Source organism: Protopterus annectens, chromosome 16.part0, assembly GCF_019279795.1.
Source record: "Protopterus annectens isolate FY-2018-M chromosome 16.part0, PAN1.0, whole genome shotgun sequence".
NCBI classification, from domain to species: domain Eukaryota; kingdom Metazoa; phylum Chordata; order Ceratodontiformes; family Protopteridae; genus Protopterus; species Protopterus annectens.
The window spans coordinates 726,094,187-726,112,126 of NC_056750.1; the positions used below are offsets into that span (position 1 = coordinate 726,094,187).

The 17,940-nt window shown below is 38.4% G+C and overlaps 1 protein-coding gene across 4 annotated transcripts in view; it reads left to right on the top strand.

Annotated features, from left to right (window-relative positions):
* Window positions 1–17,940, top strand: part of BRINP1 (BMP/retinoic acid inducible neural specific 1) — a 1,471,690-nt gene that overhangs the window by 1,302,837 nt on the left and 150,913 nt on the right. For all 4 annotated transcript variants that reach the window (XM_044058041.1, XM_044058038.1, XM_044058040.1 and 1 more), the window contains exon 7: window positions 17,537–17,759. In XM_044058041.1, coding sequence (XP_043913976.1) covers window positions 17,537–17,759 — 223 coding nt within the window. The remainder of the gene's footprint in view (window positions 1–17,536; window positions 17,760–17,940) is intronic.

Here is a 17,940-nt window from a genome sequence, read left to right on the forward strand (position 1 = left end):
GGATCTTTCAAACAAGCACTTACCACATGATATCCCCATATCATGATCCCAAGGGGTGTCAGCAGCAAACATTGCTTTCAGTCACATGGAAATGTACAGAGTCTAATTATGTAAGAGCACAGTGCTGTGTTGTAGAATATGTATCAACAAGAAATACTTCTTGCAGCAAGGGGGTCATGAGACTTTAGATGCAGTGAAATATCATTAAACAGTTACATAATGTGATACTTCATGTAATATCATACAGTAAATTTTTGTTGTGCAGTGCGCACAACAGAGTGACTTTCATTTCCAACTGATTGCAGATTGCAGATAACTTTCAGGGCATCTGTTAACAACAGATTAATGCTTTCTGCTAACAAATCTGCTCATCACATCCATCCATGGAAATATGGTTCTCATCTGAATGTAAATGACCAGTAGTTTCAGCTATGCAGTGTTTGCATTGCATATATATGTAAACATATTTGTTTATTTATTCCTGGATAGTGATATACACCATAGAATATCTAACATGGATAGTGTAATCTATGCAATAGGTGTGTGGAAGTTATAAGTTTTTTTTGTAATACAAATTTATTGTCCATCTTATAACAAAACATAAGGGAATTGTAAAACTGATAGTGAAACAAAAAAACACTATAAGTTTATAACATATCCTTAAAAATAATGCATATAATAAAGTACACAGATTACTTAATACATTTCAATACAGCTCAAAACAATAGATGCCTAACTGTGTATAATACAGATCTTTATGTAAAATAGTGCTTTATTAGTCTTTAGATAAAATGAAATATTAACATTGAATTAATTTACTATTAATATATAGATATACTATCCACAAACGTGTTATATGTCTCCAGAATGCAAACAATATGAAAAAAATATCTATCGAATATCTCATTTAGAAATTATTAACTGGAAACATTATTAGGATCAAGACTCAAATACTAAATCAGACATATGGAGTAAAATCTGAGAAATGACCACTGGTATATGGTTTTGCAACACTTTATTGAACAAAGCATCAATCAAAGTGCTTTTCAGTAAACAATACTGGCCCGCATGCTTTCACTTCGAAAGCAAACTATTATCAAATACAATCCCAGTGGAACCCATACTAAATACTGCATAGCAAAAACAAAATTACTATTAAATCACTATTAATTACTCTTCAACTAAAGAAAAAAAATGTTTTCTGTGGGAGACAAGTACCCGCAATCCCCCTGCAACAGGATATATTCACTACTCCCACTATACAACAATCTCACACATATAGGCATTAAGCAATCAGTTCAAAACTAGATCACTCATATCACACCTGTACAACAGTGCTAAAAACTTACTTAATTCCAATCCTACACTTTCAATAAGGATGGGAAAATGTATTGATAGGTATGGAGAAAAAGTCTGCAACTTTGATTTTCATAAGTTTAAACTGTCAGGGTCATATGTTAAAGTTTGCTTTTACATATTGTGAAGGTATGATGAACGTTGTTTCTATATCGCTGCTCATCAGTTGCAGTGTTTGCGTATGATTCTTTTGATACTTCTTCCAGGGCTATGGCCACTGGTACTGTTTTAAGGAGGATTATTTGGCTGCATTTGTGGAACTTCCCAGACGATTTAAAAATGAGATTTTAAATTTTCCCTTTAACAAAGATTTTGTGTTAGGACCATCTGCCACAGAGGTGATCAAAAATTGTCATGAAAGGGACAAGCTAATCCAGGGAATGTCTAAAAAATTCTCAGCCCTCCTTTTCCAAATTGTCCAATGGATTTTCTTTCTCCTCATCCAGTTTTTGGCAAAAAATAGAATAAACAATCAGAACAGAATTCAGGTAAACATGCATTTAATAAATGATAAAGCAGTTTCGAAAGATTTCAAGAATTCTGATAACTTGTGACACACTCCAAACCTGGCCCCTGTATTGTTCCAGAAAGTCTAAATCTCCATTTTTCCTCTTTGGCAACAGATTGTTTCAGACAAATAGGCTCCGAAAATCATTTAGCAGGGTTACAGATGGAAAAGGGAGGACTAGGTAATTCCTTATTCTGCAGATTGGACTAATTTGCTTCTTCACGTTCTTAATCGCATGCTGTCCCATGGAGTGATAGAACCAGTTCTTTCTTCCCTGATGGGGAATGGGTGTTGTTTGAGGCTTAGTGGCAAGAAAAAAGAAAATATTGGGAGACCAGTTATGGATCTTTCTTTCCTAAACCTGTTTGTGGTAGTGCCCAAATTCATAATAATGATCCCTTCTCAACCTGTTACCTCTTCTTCCACTTTCAAGTGTCCTGGTAACACTAGACACAAGAGATACTTATCATCACATCCAAGGGGTGCACTTGCACCCCTGGAACCGGCTGGCGGAAATTAATTTAAATAAAAAGTTTTTTTTTTAAAGGCGTTCCTCTTTAAGACGCCTTAACTTGCATCCTGTCCAGTCGCACAGCGCATACAGGTGTTTGCGACCTGTTTTCGTCATCTGTGTCTGTCTTGTGGCTGATGGTTTATGTCCTTTTCTTAAATTTTAATTCAAGAGAGACGTTCATGCAGATGACTGTAGAAGTGAAAGGTAGGTGTGTGAGTTAGTTTAGGTAATATTTGTGTTAGGTAGTATTAGAAATACTTCTTTGGGAGTTGTGTGTATGTTTTTATCTTTGGCCTTCTAGAGTTTGGATTTCCTATATTGTGTTTGTGTACTGTATCAAGTATGCGGAAATTGTCAATTGCATTCATTAAGATCAAGAACGGAATAATTTGGGGAGTAAAATCAGTAGAGTGTATGTCACTATCTTCTTAAACTGGTAAGCTGTATGTCACTATCTTGATAAGGCAGCCGAGCCATTGCTTTGTGTATTTGATTTCTGTTTTGTTGTAATGTTAATGTTTTATATACTTTTGTTTGTCGAAGTAGTTAGATTTTAGTGCAAATGGTGATTATAGTATAGAAACTTTTGTTGAAGCAATGGCTTGTTGTCCCAGAGGTTAATGGTCCTCTAGTGTGGGCTTAAACAGTAACATTGCAATTGATTAACGTTAATGTTTTGTAAGGTTTTTACATGCTCTTTTGCTCAGTTTTTCATTACATATTTATACCCTTTTGTTGGAAAGTATGCTTTGTTATTCATTCCATTTAACACTGTTTATGTGGGACTAACCACCGTTGGTTGCAAACTGGTATGATGTATGTAAGAACCTGCAAATTCCTGTTATAATGTGAAGTTAAGGTTTGCACTTCTGTGAGCATAGCTTTGCAGGGAGCAAAAGTTCTTAATGAAATTTCCAAATAGGTTTTCATACATCTGCAAACTCGGTAGCTGTTTTATTTTTATTAATAACTTGGAGACAAGAAGTCTGCAGATTTAAGTGAATAGCCATGAGAGATTTGATCGCTGTCTGCTGATTTGAATTATAAGATGCAGTGTAATTAACAACATTTAAAGATAAACGGCAAGCACTAAGTGAAGTCTGAAACCAGAAGTGCTTAAGTTATACAAGTAGTTGCCTGTCCTGCAGCCTTAGTATTGTAATGTATTTAATATAATGATTCATCACCTAATGATAGGTAGCAAGTGTAGTTTAAGAGCTAAACATTAATGGTTTACTGAGAGCATGCAAGCTGTTTTTTTTTTTTTTTTTTGTTTTTTTTTTAACATCTGGAAGGGAATAGAGATGAAAAGAACACATAACAATTCGTGCAAGTGGGAACCTAGGTTGTAACATGCACTTTAGCATGGGTAACTTTAATGTTAGATTAATGTCTGTTGATGTAGCTGTCATTTTTGAAGTAACTTTTTATTTGAAGGGTTAACTTAATTTTTTTTGAAACTATAAGTAGTTTTGAATGTTTCTTCTAAATTGAAAGGGATGAGGATTTTTAAGATTTGTGTAGGTTTTCTTTTAGTATTTTCATTGAAACAAAAGTTTTGAAAATGTCACATAGGTTCAAATGGAGATGAGAATAGTCATACCCTTCAGGAAAAACAAGGTAACCCCAAGCTACCATATAGGTGGCAACCCACTAAGCGCAGAAGAGGTTATCAGGGACCTGGGTACCCAGGTTGACAGTGGCCTCTCGTTTGACACTCACGTTGCTAAAGTGGTTCAAAAGACCTTCTACATTGCCCATCTGATCATGAAGGGATTCACATCCAGATCAAGTGAGGTCATTGTTCCCTGTACTCTTCACTTATCAGACCAGCGATCGTACAATGCCCCATTCGGGATGTATCTCACCCGACACCTGCAGCAATTGGAGAGATCCCAAAAGTTCCTCACCAAAAGGATAAAGGGACTCCAAAACCTGTCATATACTGCCAGACTGAAGAAACTCCAACTCTATTCAGTTGCATACCGTCTGCTCAGAGGTGACCTGTGCCTGACATACAAGGCCATGACCAACCCGGAATTAATGGACATGCTCCACCTCAAAAAATCCAAATCCACCAGAACCACTAGAGCAAGTGACTTAAACCTTAGCATGGATATAAATAGGACGTGCTGGAGGGATAGATTTATCACCCAGAGACTCCCCATGCTGTGGAATAAAATCCCGGTCCATGTGAGGCAGAGCACCTAGCTGGCTCTGTTCAACAGAAATCTTGACCGGTGGATGGGAGATCGTAGGTTTACCCCGGGAATCATCTCTGTGTCACTGCTAGACAGAGGCACAACAAACTAATGGGCACATTATTTCTAACATAAGGGGTGGCGTAAGCATAAATGCCTTAGGGCAGATAGCCTAGTATAAACCTATGAACCTGTGTGTGTGTGTGTGTGTGTGTGTGTGTGTGTGTGTGTGTGTGTGTGTGTGTGTGTGATTTCAGAGTGAGAGGTGTGTGTGCGTAATGTTGCAGGTTTTTCCCTCATACTTGTTCTGTTCCTCATAAAATCTGTGGTTTCTGTATTTGTGTACTTGCATAGCCAGTGGTAGCATTGTTGCCTGACAGCTACATGTTCTCTGGTTTGATTCTTTGCTGGGGTGCCTTACCTTCTGTGTGGAATCTGTATGCCCTCCCTGTCTTTGTTTCCTCCCATCTTACAAAAACATGTCTGTTTGGAGTTTCTCCCTGGGCCTCTGCTAAATATTAGCTTTTGTTCCAAGTCAGACTTTTCTGGTTAACAAATGTTAAAAAAATGTCACTCATTTGAATATCAGACTTCATATTCTTCAGAAAGTGCATGGTAACACAAGCTTTTTATTCTAGCAATTTTCTAAGTGTATAAGATGGATATTTGAAATTTATCCCTATCTTTGGGACTGTATTCCCCCCGTTATTGGCTTCATCCAGGTTTTGTGCTAAGGTTGAGAGCTATGGTAAGAACTGAATTCACTGAATAAGGTTGGGGGCTATGTTCCCCCCTTACTGGCTTTGTCCGAGTGTTTTTTGCTAAGAGATTGAGAGCTGTGGTGAGAACTGAATTCACTGAATGTTTGGGGGCTGTATTCACCCATTATTGGTTTTGTTCAGGTGTTCAGAGATTGTGCATATTTACTGATACTGGTGGACTATAGAAGGTTGAGTAGACTTTTTTATGATGGAAATGTTCTGAATTGGGCAGTTTTGTCATTGGTGTATGCATTTTGTTTCATTGTTTACTGGAAAAATGTTCAAAACAATGCACTTAAAATGCCATCTAACTACTATACTATACTGTACAAGGAATATAATGTAATACAGTCAGGAAGGTGTATCAAAGAGCATGTGTATGTTTCATGTTCAAGGGGCCTACAATTTTGAAGACAGCCCAGAGTTAATATTTATCTGCCACTGGCAAAATGTATTTTCTTTGAATGTGGGTTTCAATGCTGTTTTAATGCATGTGAGTTTCAAGGGCAGAGACATTTTAATGTTAAGTCTATTTTCATTGTGAGACTGCATTGCTTTGTTTAACAGATATCTATTAGTGTTTGTGCTGTAAAATGCAAAATAAAACTTTCAAATGAAATCTAAATCATAAATAAAGCAGTATGCACATTACAGTGTTTATGGTAAATGGGGCAAAATAACCAAGGAATGGGACATTGGAATGGCTGCAGGGGGGAGGCTCCATTCGACCATGATTTTGTGGGGGGGGGGGTAGCAAACTCAGCCCTGGTTGAACTATACTTCTCAGTTGTCCATATTTTGCAGAATGATTAGATATTTACTTCTTATTTTTGGTTTGTTCCTCATACAATGAAGTCACTAAATGACAGACATTGAGTTTCAGATGTCATAGCCTTCAGAAGAATGCATGCTAATGCAAGACCCGTTCTATCAACTGTCTTATGTTTATACAAGAGGAATTTTACTAGCATTTGTATGTTTCCCCCAATATATTTGGCCTTGTGATTTCCTGCATTAAGAGGTTGAGAGGTATGTGCAAATCGCTTTGTAGAATTAGGAATATCCAAACCTCTCCATTGTCCCCAATTTTAGCTCAATGTTGCTCACCCCTAATAATCATTCTTCAAAATGGCAATTTTGGAAGAAAATGTGATTGACGTCTCCTAGAATAATGGTGTTGGCTTAATGCATAGGGACACCATATTAGTTAGGTAGGAGATATGGACTGATGGGGTACATAGGGGGGATCTATAGTTAGGTATGACACAGTAAGGAGTCTTGTTAATGCTAAGTTGGATGCAGAGGAATTCCACGTCATTATCTCACCTAGCAAGTCTGGAGATGATGAAATGTTCTTTAAGAATATGTAGACACCCTCACCCTTTCATCTCAGGTGATAGGCCTGAACTTGTGGCAGGTATTGAAATCCTGCATTAAAGGAGTGCTGTCATCGGTCTTGAACTAGGTCTCTCTGATGCATATATAGATGTTTTCCAGGGAAGCAGTGCTTGTAAGGAGTGGACTGTTTAGTTAGGCTCTGAAAAGGAAATTGGTTATTTTCTAATTAATGTAGCTATAAAATTCAAGTTTCTGAATGCAAACACACTATTAAAGCAGCATCATGGTAGGGAGTACTGCAGTACAGAGATATTCAACTATATACATAACCATGAGTTCCTTTATACCTTTCTGCCAAAAACACACACACATCATGGTCACAGAGTTTACAGTTGTTGTAACTTTGAAAAAATCTATTTATGTATTTCTTGCACTAAGAAGTTGAGGTGTGTGTGTGTGTGTGTGTGTGTGTGTGTGTGTTTCAGAGAGAGAGAAATGCCCTAGCAGGTGAAATTTATTTTCAAGTGCATTTTCAAGGAATTGTGAGCTTCAAGAGAAGCAAAGGTTACTGCTGCTCATGCTAAGTCTGCTTAAAATGTGCAACTGTTTTGTTTGGCAAATGGTATCATTATTGTGGAATAGAATTTTAAAGCAGTGTTAGCACAGCAGGTAGCATACTTGTATCTTGATGCAAAGGGCTGTAGGTTCTATTCATACAGCATGTACATTTGTATTTTAAGGGGGTATGGTACTGCAGTTTTAGTATGTCCTCCTTTGGATGACACCTAATAACTATGAACCTGTTTTCAGCCTGCCACTCATTCCCTATTGCAATATACCAACTTACCATTTATTTTAATGTAGCACAGGCTATTTATTCTTCAAGGGCAACAGACACTGAATTTGTAAATGAAACACTGAAATAAAGTTTTTTCTAGACCTCTTCATTGGTTTCAGATTTCTTTAATGTGGAATTATTCAGATGATTTATACTTCTGCAGAGATTCTGCATATTGATTGATATTGGTGGATTGTATGACAGAAGTTTGAGTGGCCCTTTATGGTTGAAATGTTCTGAATTGGGAAGGTTGTCATTATTGGTTCATTTTGTTTCATTGCTTAAAGGAAAAATGCTCAGAACTATAAATTTAAAACACACTATCTAACAAGTGGTGCTGTATTATACAAGGGATATAATTCAATTATTATGTAGTATAATTTAACAGTCAGGAAGGTGAATCAAAGAACTTTTGCATGGCTCTAAAATGTGTGCAAGGAGCCTATCAAAGGTAGAGAAGTTTTAATGCTAAGTCTGTTTTCATTGTAAGACTATTGCTTTGTTTAGGTTTAGTCAATGTCTATCAGTGTCTGTGCTATAAAATTTGAAATAAAAGCTGTAAATTAAATCCAGATATCTGTAATAATTGTAGAAGTAAAGCATAAAACAGTATGCACACTGAGAGATTTGAACAGTGACTGACAAATGGGGAGAAATAGCCAAGTAATGGGACACTGGAATAGCTGGGTGGGGCTGAGTGGGTGGGGCAACAGAGGGTGGGGCTGAATGGGCGGCTTGGGTTTGCAAAAAATCCTTGATCACATCCCCATTCATCCAGACTTCAGGTGTTTCTTAAGGTTTTGTTTGTCTGGATCACATTATCAGTTCTCTGACTTGCCCTCTGGATATCCACTGCACCAAGATTGTTCATAAAATGTCTGGCTCCATTTATAGCTCATTGCAGACTACAGGGTGTCTACATTTCTTCATATTTAGACAACTTGCTTATCTTTGTAGAGTCTTTTTCAAAATGTCAGGAGTCTCTCCATTGGGTGAAAGATCTCTTGACAAGTTGGGATTCCAAGAGAATATTCAAAAGTCTTTTGTGACACCCTCACACAGGATTGTGTTCCTGGGATATCAACTAGATATCAACAGATCAAAGAGATTTTCTTCTGTGAGTAAAAACAAACCTTTATGTACACCTATTTCTAAAATTTTTTACTCAGGCTTTAGTCACTTTGAGGGAATACCTCAGAATTTTGGAGTCTCATGACATCTGTAATTCCCTTGAATACCCCTGGGAACACTCCACATAGGAAATATACAGTTGTATCTAAAAATCTCTTTGGTCCCAGCATCAACAACATTTATGTTTTCAGATCACACTACTGGGGTTTGTCAGAAGAGAAATGTTTTGTTGGAGACAACAGATAACCTTAAATCCAGGTCTTGCCTTCCCCATTGCTGCTGTGAAGCAATCAGTCACCACAGATGCTTTGGACTTGGTATGGGGAGCAGTTTCGGGAGGGATAAAAGTGCATAGGGTGTATTAAGGAGATGATCATCATGGAACTTATAAACAAAGACATTGGCAACCTTAAAACACTGGACCCCACCCAGTTTGTGTTCGTGAAGGGCCGATCTTGTCTCCTGAACCTTATAGACTTCTTCGAATCAGTCTCCAGAGCTGTGGACGAGGGTAAGGCAGTCCACACAGCCTATCTGGACCTCACCAAGGCCTTTGACACCATCCCCTACTCTGGAATCATAGATAAACTTACCAAGCTGGGCATTAATCCCTACATCACTCGAAGGGTTGCCAACTGGCTTACTGACAGAACCCACACTGTAAAAGTAGCTGACTCCAAATCCAGCTCCAGACAAATGAAGTACAGGCCAACACTAAGGGACTCTGGCTAACAAAGTTTGCACATGACTGCAAACTGGGAGCCATTATTGACTCCCCAAATGATGTGGATACTTTACAAAAGGGCCTTACAGAAACAGATGCTTGGTGCCAGAGCCATGGGCTCAAGCTCAATGCCAAGAAATGTATAGTTATCTCCTTTGGGAAAAAGCATGTACCCATGAATTATCACATAGGTGGCAGTACACTAAACACCGAAAGTGTGATAAGAGACTTAGGGACACAGGTGGAAAGTGGTCTCACCTTCAATAACCACATCGCCAAAACAGTCAGGAAATCCTTCTATATGGCACACCTCATCACTAAGGGCTTTTCATCCAGAAAAAAAGGAGGTCATTGTCCCATTGTACTCATCCCTCATTAGACCTGTTATAGAATACTACACCCCATTTGGTATGTACCTCTCAAGACATCTGCAACAACTGGAAAGGCCACAGAAATACCTCACTAAAATAATCACAGGCCTAAAGCAGATGCCCTATGCTGACCGCCTTAAAAACCTCCAGCTATACTCTGTCGCATATCGTCTACTCCGAGGCAATCTCTACTTAACATACAAGGCCATGTCAAACCCAGAGCTGTGTGACATGCTACACTTAAAGAAATCCCAATCCCTCAGAGCCACACACTTCAGGGATCTAAATCTTGTCATCACAATAAACAAAACATGCTGGAGGGATAGGTTCCTGATCCAGAGACTCCCCAGACTCTGGAATAGACTGCCCATACATGTCAAGCAGAGCGCCTCTTTGGCCGTCTTCAAAAGGAACCGTGATGATTTGATGGGAGAAAGGAAATTCACCTCAGAGATCATGTCAGTCACTCTGCTAGACAGGAGTCCAGGGAAGTAAATAGTGTGGGAAGAAATAGCCAGGGAATTTTTATGGCTAGGCTTGTATAGGCCCTAGGGCCGATAGCCTAGTACCAACCTATGATCAAGGCACTCAACTCGCTGAGCATCCTTGGTCCCCAGGACCTCTTACAAGTGGTTACAGACAATATCACAGTCATGCAGTAAATCAACAAGCAAGGGGGAAACCAGGCTGTACACCCTTTGCAAACTAGCCATGTTAGCATGGGATACAGTGTCACAGTATAACCTCACTCTACAGGCATCCTACATTCTATCAGAGTAAAATTGTGTGGTAGATAAGCCGAGCAGGACCAGGACAGACCCTGAGGAATGAAATCTCGATCGGGAATCTTCCAACATTTAATCCATCTGTCGGGAGTTTCTCAAGTAGACTGCTTTACTTCCGCTTTGAACAATCAGCTGGCAAAATTCTGTTCCAGGACTCCACACAAGAAGGCTTGAAAGATAAATGCTTTTTTCTTTTCTTTTCCTTGGAAAGAAATGCTGCTATAAGCCTTTCCATTAATATCCAGGGTATTTCTGAAGACACAAAAGGAATGGTGAGTCATTTTTGGCCTAGGCAACCATAGTTCTGCCTTCTTTGGAAATGTCCAGAGGCAATTATCACAAGCCACCTCACAGAATGGATCTACTCACAAAAGAACAGGGGTGTTTGATATGTCCTGACATCAGTCATTTTCAATGAACTGCCTAGATGATGGGGTCTTAATTGCTTTTAGGCTCCTGTTTCTGAGGATGTGCAGCAGGTACTATTGGAGACCACAATTCCTGCTACTAGAAAATCATAAACTAGTAAATGGAAACATTTTTCTAGTTGGGGGCACCAACATAATCAGCAGCCATTCAGGGCCAGTTGTTCTCTGGTTTTACAGTATTTATGTGAGTTACTATGCTATGACCTTTCTTATTCCTCTGTCAGGGTCCATTTATCAACCATTTCAGCATGCCTGCAAATGGATCCTCCTCTTTCAAGGTAGTCTGATGAAAAAAAAAATGTTCTTGAAAGGCGTTTTGCATTAAAGACCTTCAAATAAATGGTGGCTCATCCTTGAGATCTTAATTTTGTTTTAGAGATGCTAACACTTGCTCCATTTGAACTAGCTAATTAGACTGACTTGAAGTTGTTAACATAGAAAATCTGAGTTACAAGCTCTTACGGTGAGTCTGCCTTACTCCTTTTTCCAGAGAGACTGAGTTTCTTGGAGACTAATCCTTCTTTTATGCCTAAAGTGGTATCCAAATTTACTTGAAGCCAAACTATCCACCTCCATGTTTTCCTTCCTGATCATAAAATTGAAGGAGAAAGGATACTCCATATTTGGATGTCCACAGACAAATCAGGTACTATCTTGATAGAATGAAATCTTTCAGATCTTTGGATCAATTGTTTATTTCTTGTGAAGGTAAGAAGAAGGAACAACCTGTGTCAAAACAGACTATTCCAAAATGGTTGTCTAAGTTATTATCTTTTCTTACACTCACCGGGAAAATCGATTCTAGGCAGGTTCAAGGCACACTGTACCAGACCCTTGGCTTCACCTGTGGCTTTTTGGAAAGGGTTGGATTCTGGGAGTATTCTAGAAGCTGCTGCTTGGTACTCCATACTCTGTGCTGTCAGGAAAGCACTCAATGGCTTTGCATCCAAACTTGTCTTGTAGTCAGCTAATGTCAAGCTGTTTCATGGCTTCAGCAAGTAGAAGGTCCCCTAAAAGCTTTGGAAGCTGGCCAACTGTTATATCTATGACATGATATAACCCATATAGCTAAGGCTACTGCAGTGCTGATCATTGAAACATCTGGTTTTATGCTAAGTTCAGCTTAGAGAAATATACTGTCTTACACAGGAGCAAGCCTCTAATGCACACTTACCACCCCACGCTAATTAAATATGCCAATTCAAAACCCCAAGAACTCCAAATTTAAAAAAATATATAGAAAAAATATAGAGATATAGATATACAATATTGATATATAAATAGCTGTTGATGTATAGATAAATATATTATTTTTATGATCTAAGGTTTTGACTCAGAAGATGAAATTAATGCTGTTGTCCGCTCCTGTCCTTCCCTGCCTGAAAACAAAATCATCCAATTAGTATTTAATGGACAAGGGCAAGACGGCTGAAGAACTCTGACCATTTGGGTGGCTGAGAAATGGAAAATTCAACAGGCAGGACGTGTACAGTAGAGATTTAGCAAAATCAAAAATGGTATCTAAAGCTGCAGAATAATGAAAGACAGAATGGTCTTGTCACTCATTTTAATGAAAAAAGTAAAAAGATGGCTATAAACAAACTGCAGACAAGTGTCACTTGGTAAGTCAATGAGATAAAAGAGAAATGAATTGGAAGAAGATCGAGTGAGTGGTGACAGGAAAAATGCCATGAAGAATCATGTTACAAGACTAACTTGCAAAAGGAGGGATGCAAGTGAATTACGTTGCCAGTGTGGATAGTGAGTAATTTTAAACAGATGTACTATTTAGTGCTTAGAACAAATGGTAACAGCAAAATTATCAGTTTACAGGATACCAGCAACACATTGGTATTCTGCTGGTGTGTGTGTAAATGGTCACATTGGAATACCTGTGTTTGAGCAAACCAAGTTAAGTCAAAATTGGAGTAGTTTAGAAGGTTTAATTTTCTATTATTTTCTTAAAATATATGCAAATAAATCAATGTGATCAAATAACACTGAGGATAAGGAGGTTTCTGCTTGTACTACTAGGATGCATGATCAAAAGACAGTATATTAAGAGTTGTTATATAACTATCGTTTCTGATGATGCTACATACTGAAGAATAATCAAAACACACAGCAAGTCTGTATAAAACGGGTATAAGGATCATTTTGCTAATACCTACATGTTCAGTGAACACAATGCTCCTGCCTCGGCCTTTTAAAACCTGTAATATCCCTCATAGGAGAATGATGACCTTTACAAACTTGTGTCTCTTCTCTTAATCTGCATGTCGCTTTGCACACAGTATTGCATGCATCAAATTTTGGCCTTGTAGTAAAGATTTTTCTGGTGGGGAGATCACAGCTGTCTTATGATTACTTATACCGCTCGTCTGACCCACTCCACAGAGGAGCGGTTTCAGATTACTGATTACTAACTGAGTTTTACCAAATTACGTTTTGTTCATTTGAGCCATTCCAGTTGCCATCTCGTCCTTTTGCTATGTATTTCTTCCATTCCAATATTTGCTAATGAAGTAGGGATGGGAATTAATTATATATGGAAGAGTCCTAGAAGGGTGCTTTGTCTTTTGATCTGCAGGCAGAAGGATGTCCGCACACAGTGTGTTCTGAAGATGTAGCTACTTCTCACCTTCTCCCAGAACAATAATGATGCAGATTAAACAAATAATAGGTTCATAGGTAATTACTAGGCTAGCTGGCCTTGTGGGCCATTTTAAGCCTAAACAATTTCCCTTTGTGTGTTCAAATTAACCTATCCTGTTTGGATAGAGATTCGCCTTACCCACCCCATGGTCATTAATTGTACATTAAGACTAATGAGAATAACTGGGATGATACCATAGATAATCTGAAGGTACACATGAACAGGATAAAGTATTTAGGAGCTGCCTCAGTCCATTACTAGTCCAGGGAGTAATCTTGAAGTACATTTTTCTGTTTCAAATCCATAGATCCAAGTTGCACTTGAATATGGACAGGGTTGAACTTTGTTTTATGTGGATGTGGAGGCCTCTGTAGAGCAGTCTAATACTCTACGAGATATTGCTGTCCCCACAAACTGTTCTAATGATGTAGCAGAAGAGGTTTTAGATCCCTAGACAGAGTATTTCTGATGTCATTTGACTTGTTGGCCTGCAATAAATCCATCAGTATTTAGTTGGAGGATACCATATTTGCCAGACACAGGTCATCTCTTAGCAGTCTGTAGGATACAGAGTATAGTGACAGACCTTTGAGTTAGTCAGTGCAGGACAAGGTGTTTAAACCTTGAATCCTTTAAGTACTGTATCTCTGTGGATGTTCCAATTGTTGCATGTGTCTAGACATATATATGCCAAAGGAGGATTTATATTCAATGATTGGCCTAATGAGGGCTAAGTAAAAGGGGGCAATGACATCCCTAGATATAGACATAATCCCTTTGTTTATAAGCTGTGCAGTGTAGAATGACTTCTATCAGCAAATGACACCCGCTGGTCAAAGGTTAGGTTACTAACTTCCCAAATCATAAACAACTGGCTGGCTTTTAATGGCGTATTGCCAGTTTTGTAGTTCCCCTGGGGTAGATGACTTTCCAAAGGATACCAAAATAATGCATTTTTTGCATTTAGTTTCAGTCTGTGATGTTGATGCCAGTTTGTTTATTTGGGAATAAACCTTCCTGCAGGATGGCTAAAAGCCATTTGGCAATTATGGGACTGCTCCTAGCCTGCAGTAATCTTCAAACTTAGTTAGACAGAACCCTTTAATATTGACCTTCACGTCAGAAAAATAGATGCCAGACAGGAGCGGTCCCAACATAGAACCCTGAAGGGTTCCACTGGTGACTGGTCTCCTTATGGAGGCAATTTCCCCCATTTTGATTTCCAGCATCCTATCTGTGAGACAGTTAGCAATCCAGCAGGTGGCATAGAGGTTTATTCCAGGTTTATTTAGCTTTTCTAGTATGGCTGAATCGGGAATTGCATCAAAAGCTTCCACCAGGTTGAGAAAGCATGACCTGCAATTGATGAATTCAAACTGAGATCGTACAGTATTTGGAGATTCCCTATGACCTGACTGATTAGTTCCATGATAAGTCTTTCCATGGCTTTGCATATGAGGCTGGTGAGAATCATGGGTGTGTGGAAGGTCCTCCATTATGCGCAGAAATGTCAATAGCTGCTCTCCATTCACTTAATTAATTAATTTATTTAAATGTCCCACAACACACGCACATCCACACTTGCAAAGATGTACACCTTTACAACCACACATTCATGCACATATGTACACACACACACACACACACACACACACACACACACACACACACACACACACACACACACACACACAGATTCACACCTACAATAAAATAAAATGCACACAAATGCACCCAGACACACATACTCTCACACACAAAACACACACACCAAAAAGAAAGGCAAACATGCATGCGGACACACACAGTAAAATAAAATGCACAATTTCATGTGTCTGTATATATATATATATATATATATATATATATATATATATATATATATATATACATACATACACACACACAAACATACACATGCATGTGTGTGTGCATAAATTAAAAAAAAATGAAAAAAATCAGCATAACACTATACTACAACAATTTGTTGATAATCTATCTACATGTCTGTCTGTATATGTGTCTTTGAGTATATGGGTATCTGTGCGACCATCTGTGTGTGTGTTTCTGTACACCTTTGTACACCTTTGTGTATTTTTCACATCCTGTTCCTTCTATTATGAATAGGATAATGTATTGATACATGAAAAAGAAATGTGTTGCATATAGGAAAAACAGGATATAGGGTAGTACTTCACATCAGCCCAGCAAATCCTGAAATTGCAAGGAAGAATGTTTGAAAGGAGGTTGACAAAACCTCAGAAGTGAACACCTTGTCATGCCAGGAGGACCCCTCACCACAGCTTTAAATGTAATCACGTTTGTGCTTAATACATTTTGTACTACTGGATGCACAAAATTTGCTGTTGGGGCAGTCTGCCCAATGAAACGGGACAGTAATACCACACAGTTTGTGCTCTATCTGTAGGACTCCAAAAGAGGTCTAGCTTCCTTCAAAGACTGGTTTCATGAATATCAGTTAATTGAGGTCCTAGTAACTAAAACAATTATATATATTTTTTCTTTTTTTCTGAGTAGAAGACTATGTTTCTAATACTTCTATAAAAAAAAAATTGCACCCTATCTTAATTGAAACTGGTAGTTTATTAAGCTGGTGGCAAAGGTGGATGAGTTTACGTACTTAGGATGAGTGTGGAAGAGAGGTGAAGAAGAGAGTACAGGCAGGATGGAGTGGGTGGAGAAGAGTGCCAGGAGTGATTTGTGACAGACGAGTACCAGTAAGAGTGAAAAGGAAGGTCTACAAGAGGGTAGAGAGACCAGCTATATTATATGGGTTGGACACAGTGGCATTGACAAAAAGGCAGGAGTCAGAGCTTGACGTGGCAGAGTTGAAGATGTTAAGATTTGCACTGGGTGTGACGAGGATGGACAGGATTAGGAATAAGTATATTAGGGGCTTAGCCCAGGTTGGAAGGTTTGGAGACAAAGCCAGAGAGGCAAGATTACATTGGTTTGGACGTGTGCTGAGGAGGGATGCAGAGTATATTGGGAAAAAGATGCTAAGGATGAAGCTGTCAGGTAACAGGAAAAGAGGAAGGCCTAAGATAAGGTTTATGGATGTGGTAAGAGAGGACATGCAGGTGGTTGGTGTAACAGAGCAAGATGCAGAGGATAGGAAGAAATGGAAACAGTTGATCTGCCGTGGCGACCCCTAACGGGAGCAGCCGAAAGAAGAAGAGGTTTATTGAGCTGGTCCCAACAAAACAGTTGTTCAATATACTACCCGAGTACTTTTCCAGACACACAGTACTATAATGCTAATACAAGGAGTCCACATAAAGTGTTTTTAAGTACAAGTCTTCATGTTATTGAAGATTTTTAACGAACTTTACAGTAAAGATGGCAACACAAAGAAAAAATTAATACAAAGATCACTGCATAGCGATGTAATAAGACAAATGATGTCTGTGATTATTGCTTTACAGTTCTGTACAGTACTTGCAGATTTTTTCAGAAATTCAGACTATTAACAATTAAACTTTCTGTCAGAGTAAAACCAATTCATTTTAATCTTCATATTCTTCAACCCTCTCCCACAGAGGCAAGCGTGATATAATGGTGTTCTGTAAAAAAATATTTTATTAAACTATTACAAATTCCATTGCATGACATTACTGCATTTGTAGGTGTTTAGCTGGTATTGCATGGACTTTTAGGTTTGTATCTGAATGTGTGTTCAGAATGAAAAAATCCTCTGAAACACTATTGTTTCCTCAATACTTGGTATTAAACATTGTATTCCTCCTCTGCTGTTCACTTAAGCATAGAAGTGATTGAAATTTAGTTGAAAATAATTTTTATATTTTTTCTTCTGCATTTACTATGCATTCATAAAGCTGACTTTTGAATTGTGTGTAATGGTGAAGTGTTAGTATATATAACTGATGGATCTCTTTGCTTCTAGATGAATTTAAATCGTTCATGAAAAGGTTACCTTCCACGCACTTTTTAACTATTGGAAATATTCACCAGCACTGGGGCAATGACTGGGACTTGCAAATGCGATACAAGTTGCTGCAAAGTTCAATGGAGGCTCGACGGCAAAAAATCCAACGCTTGGCTCGCAAACTTTTTAGTCTTAGCATACGGTGCCACCATAATCCTAACCACCAGATGCCTAGAGAAAGGTAAATAAAAATGCATTTCTGAGCATGGACTTCATCTGCACTAAAATTAAACAAGAAATGCCTTCTTATTAATAACTAGAATGTTACATTTCTGTATTTTATGGGTATGCTACTTAGCAGATGACAGGTTTCAGTATTCCTCAAGAAGAAAAGCACTTGAGGAGGTAACAAAGACATCCAG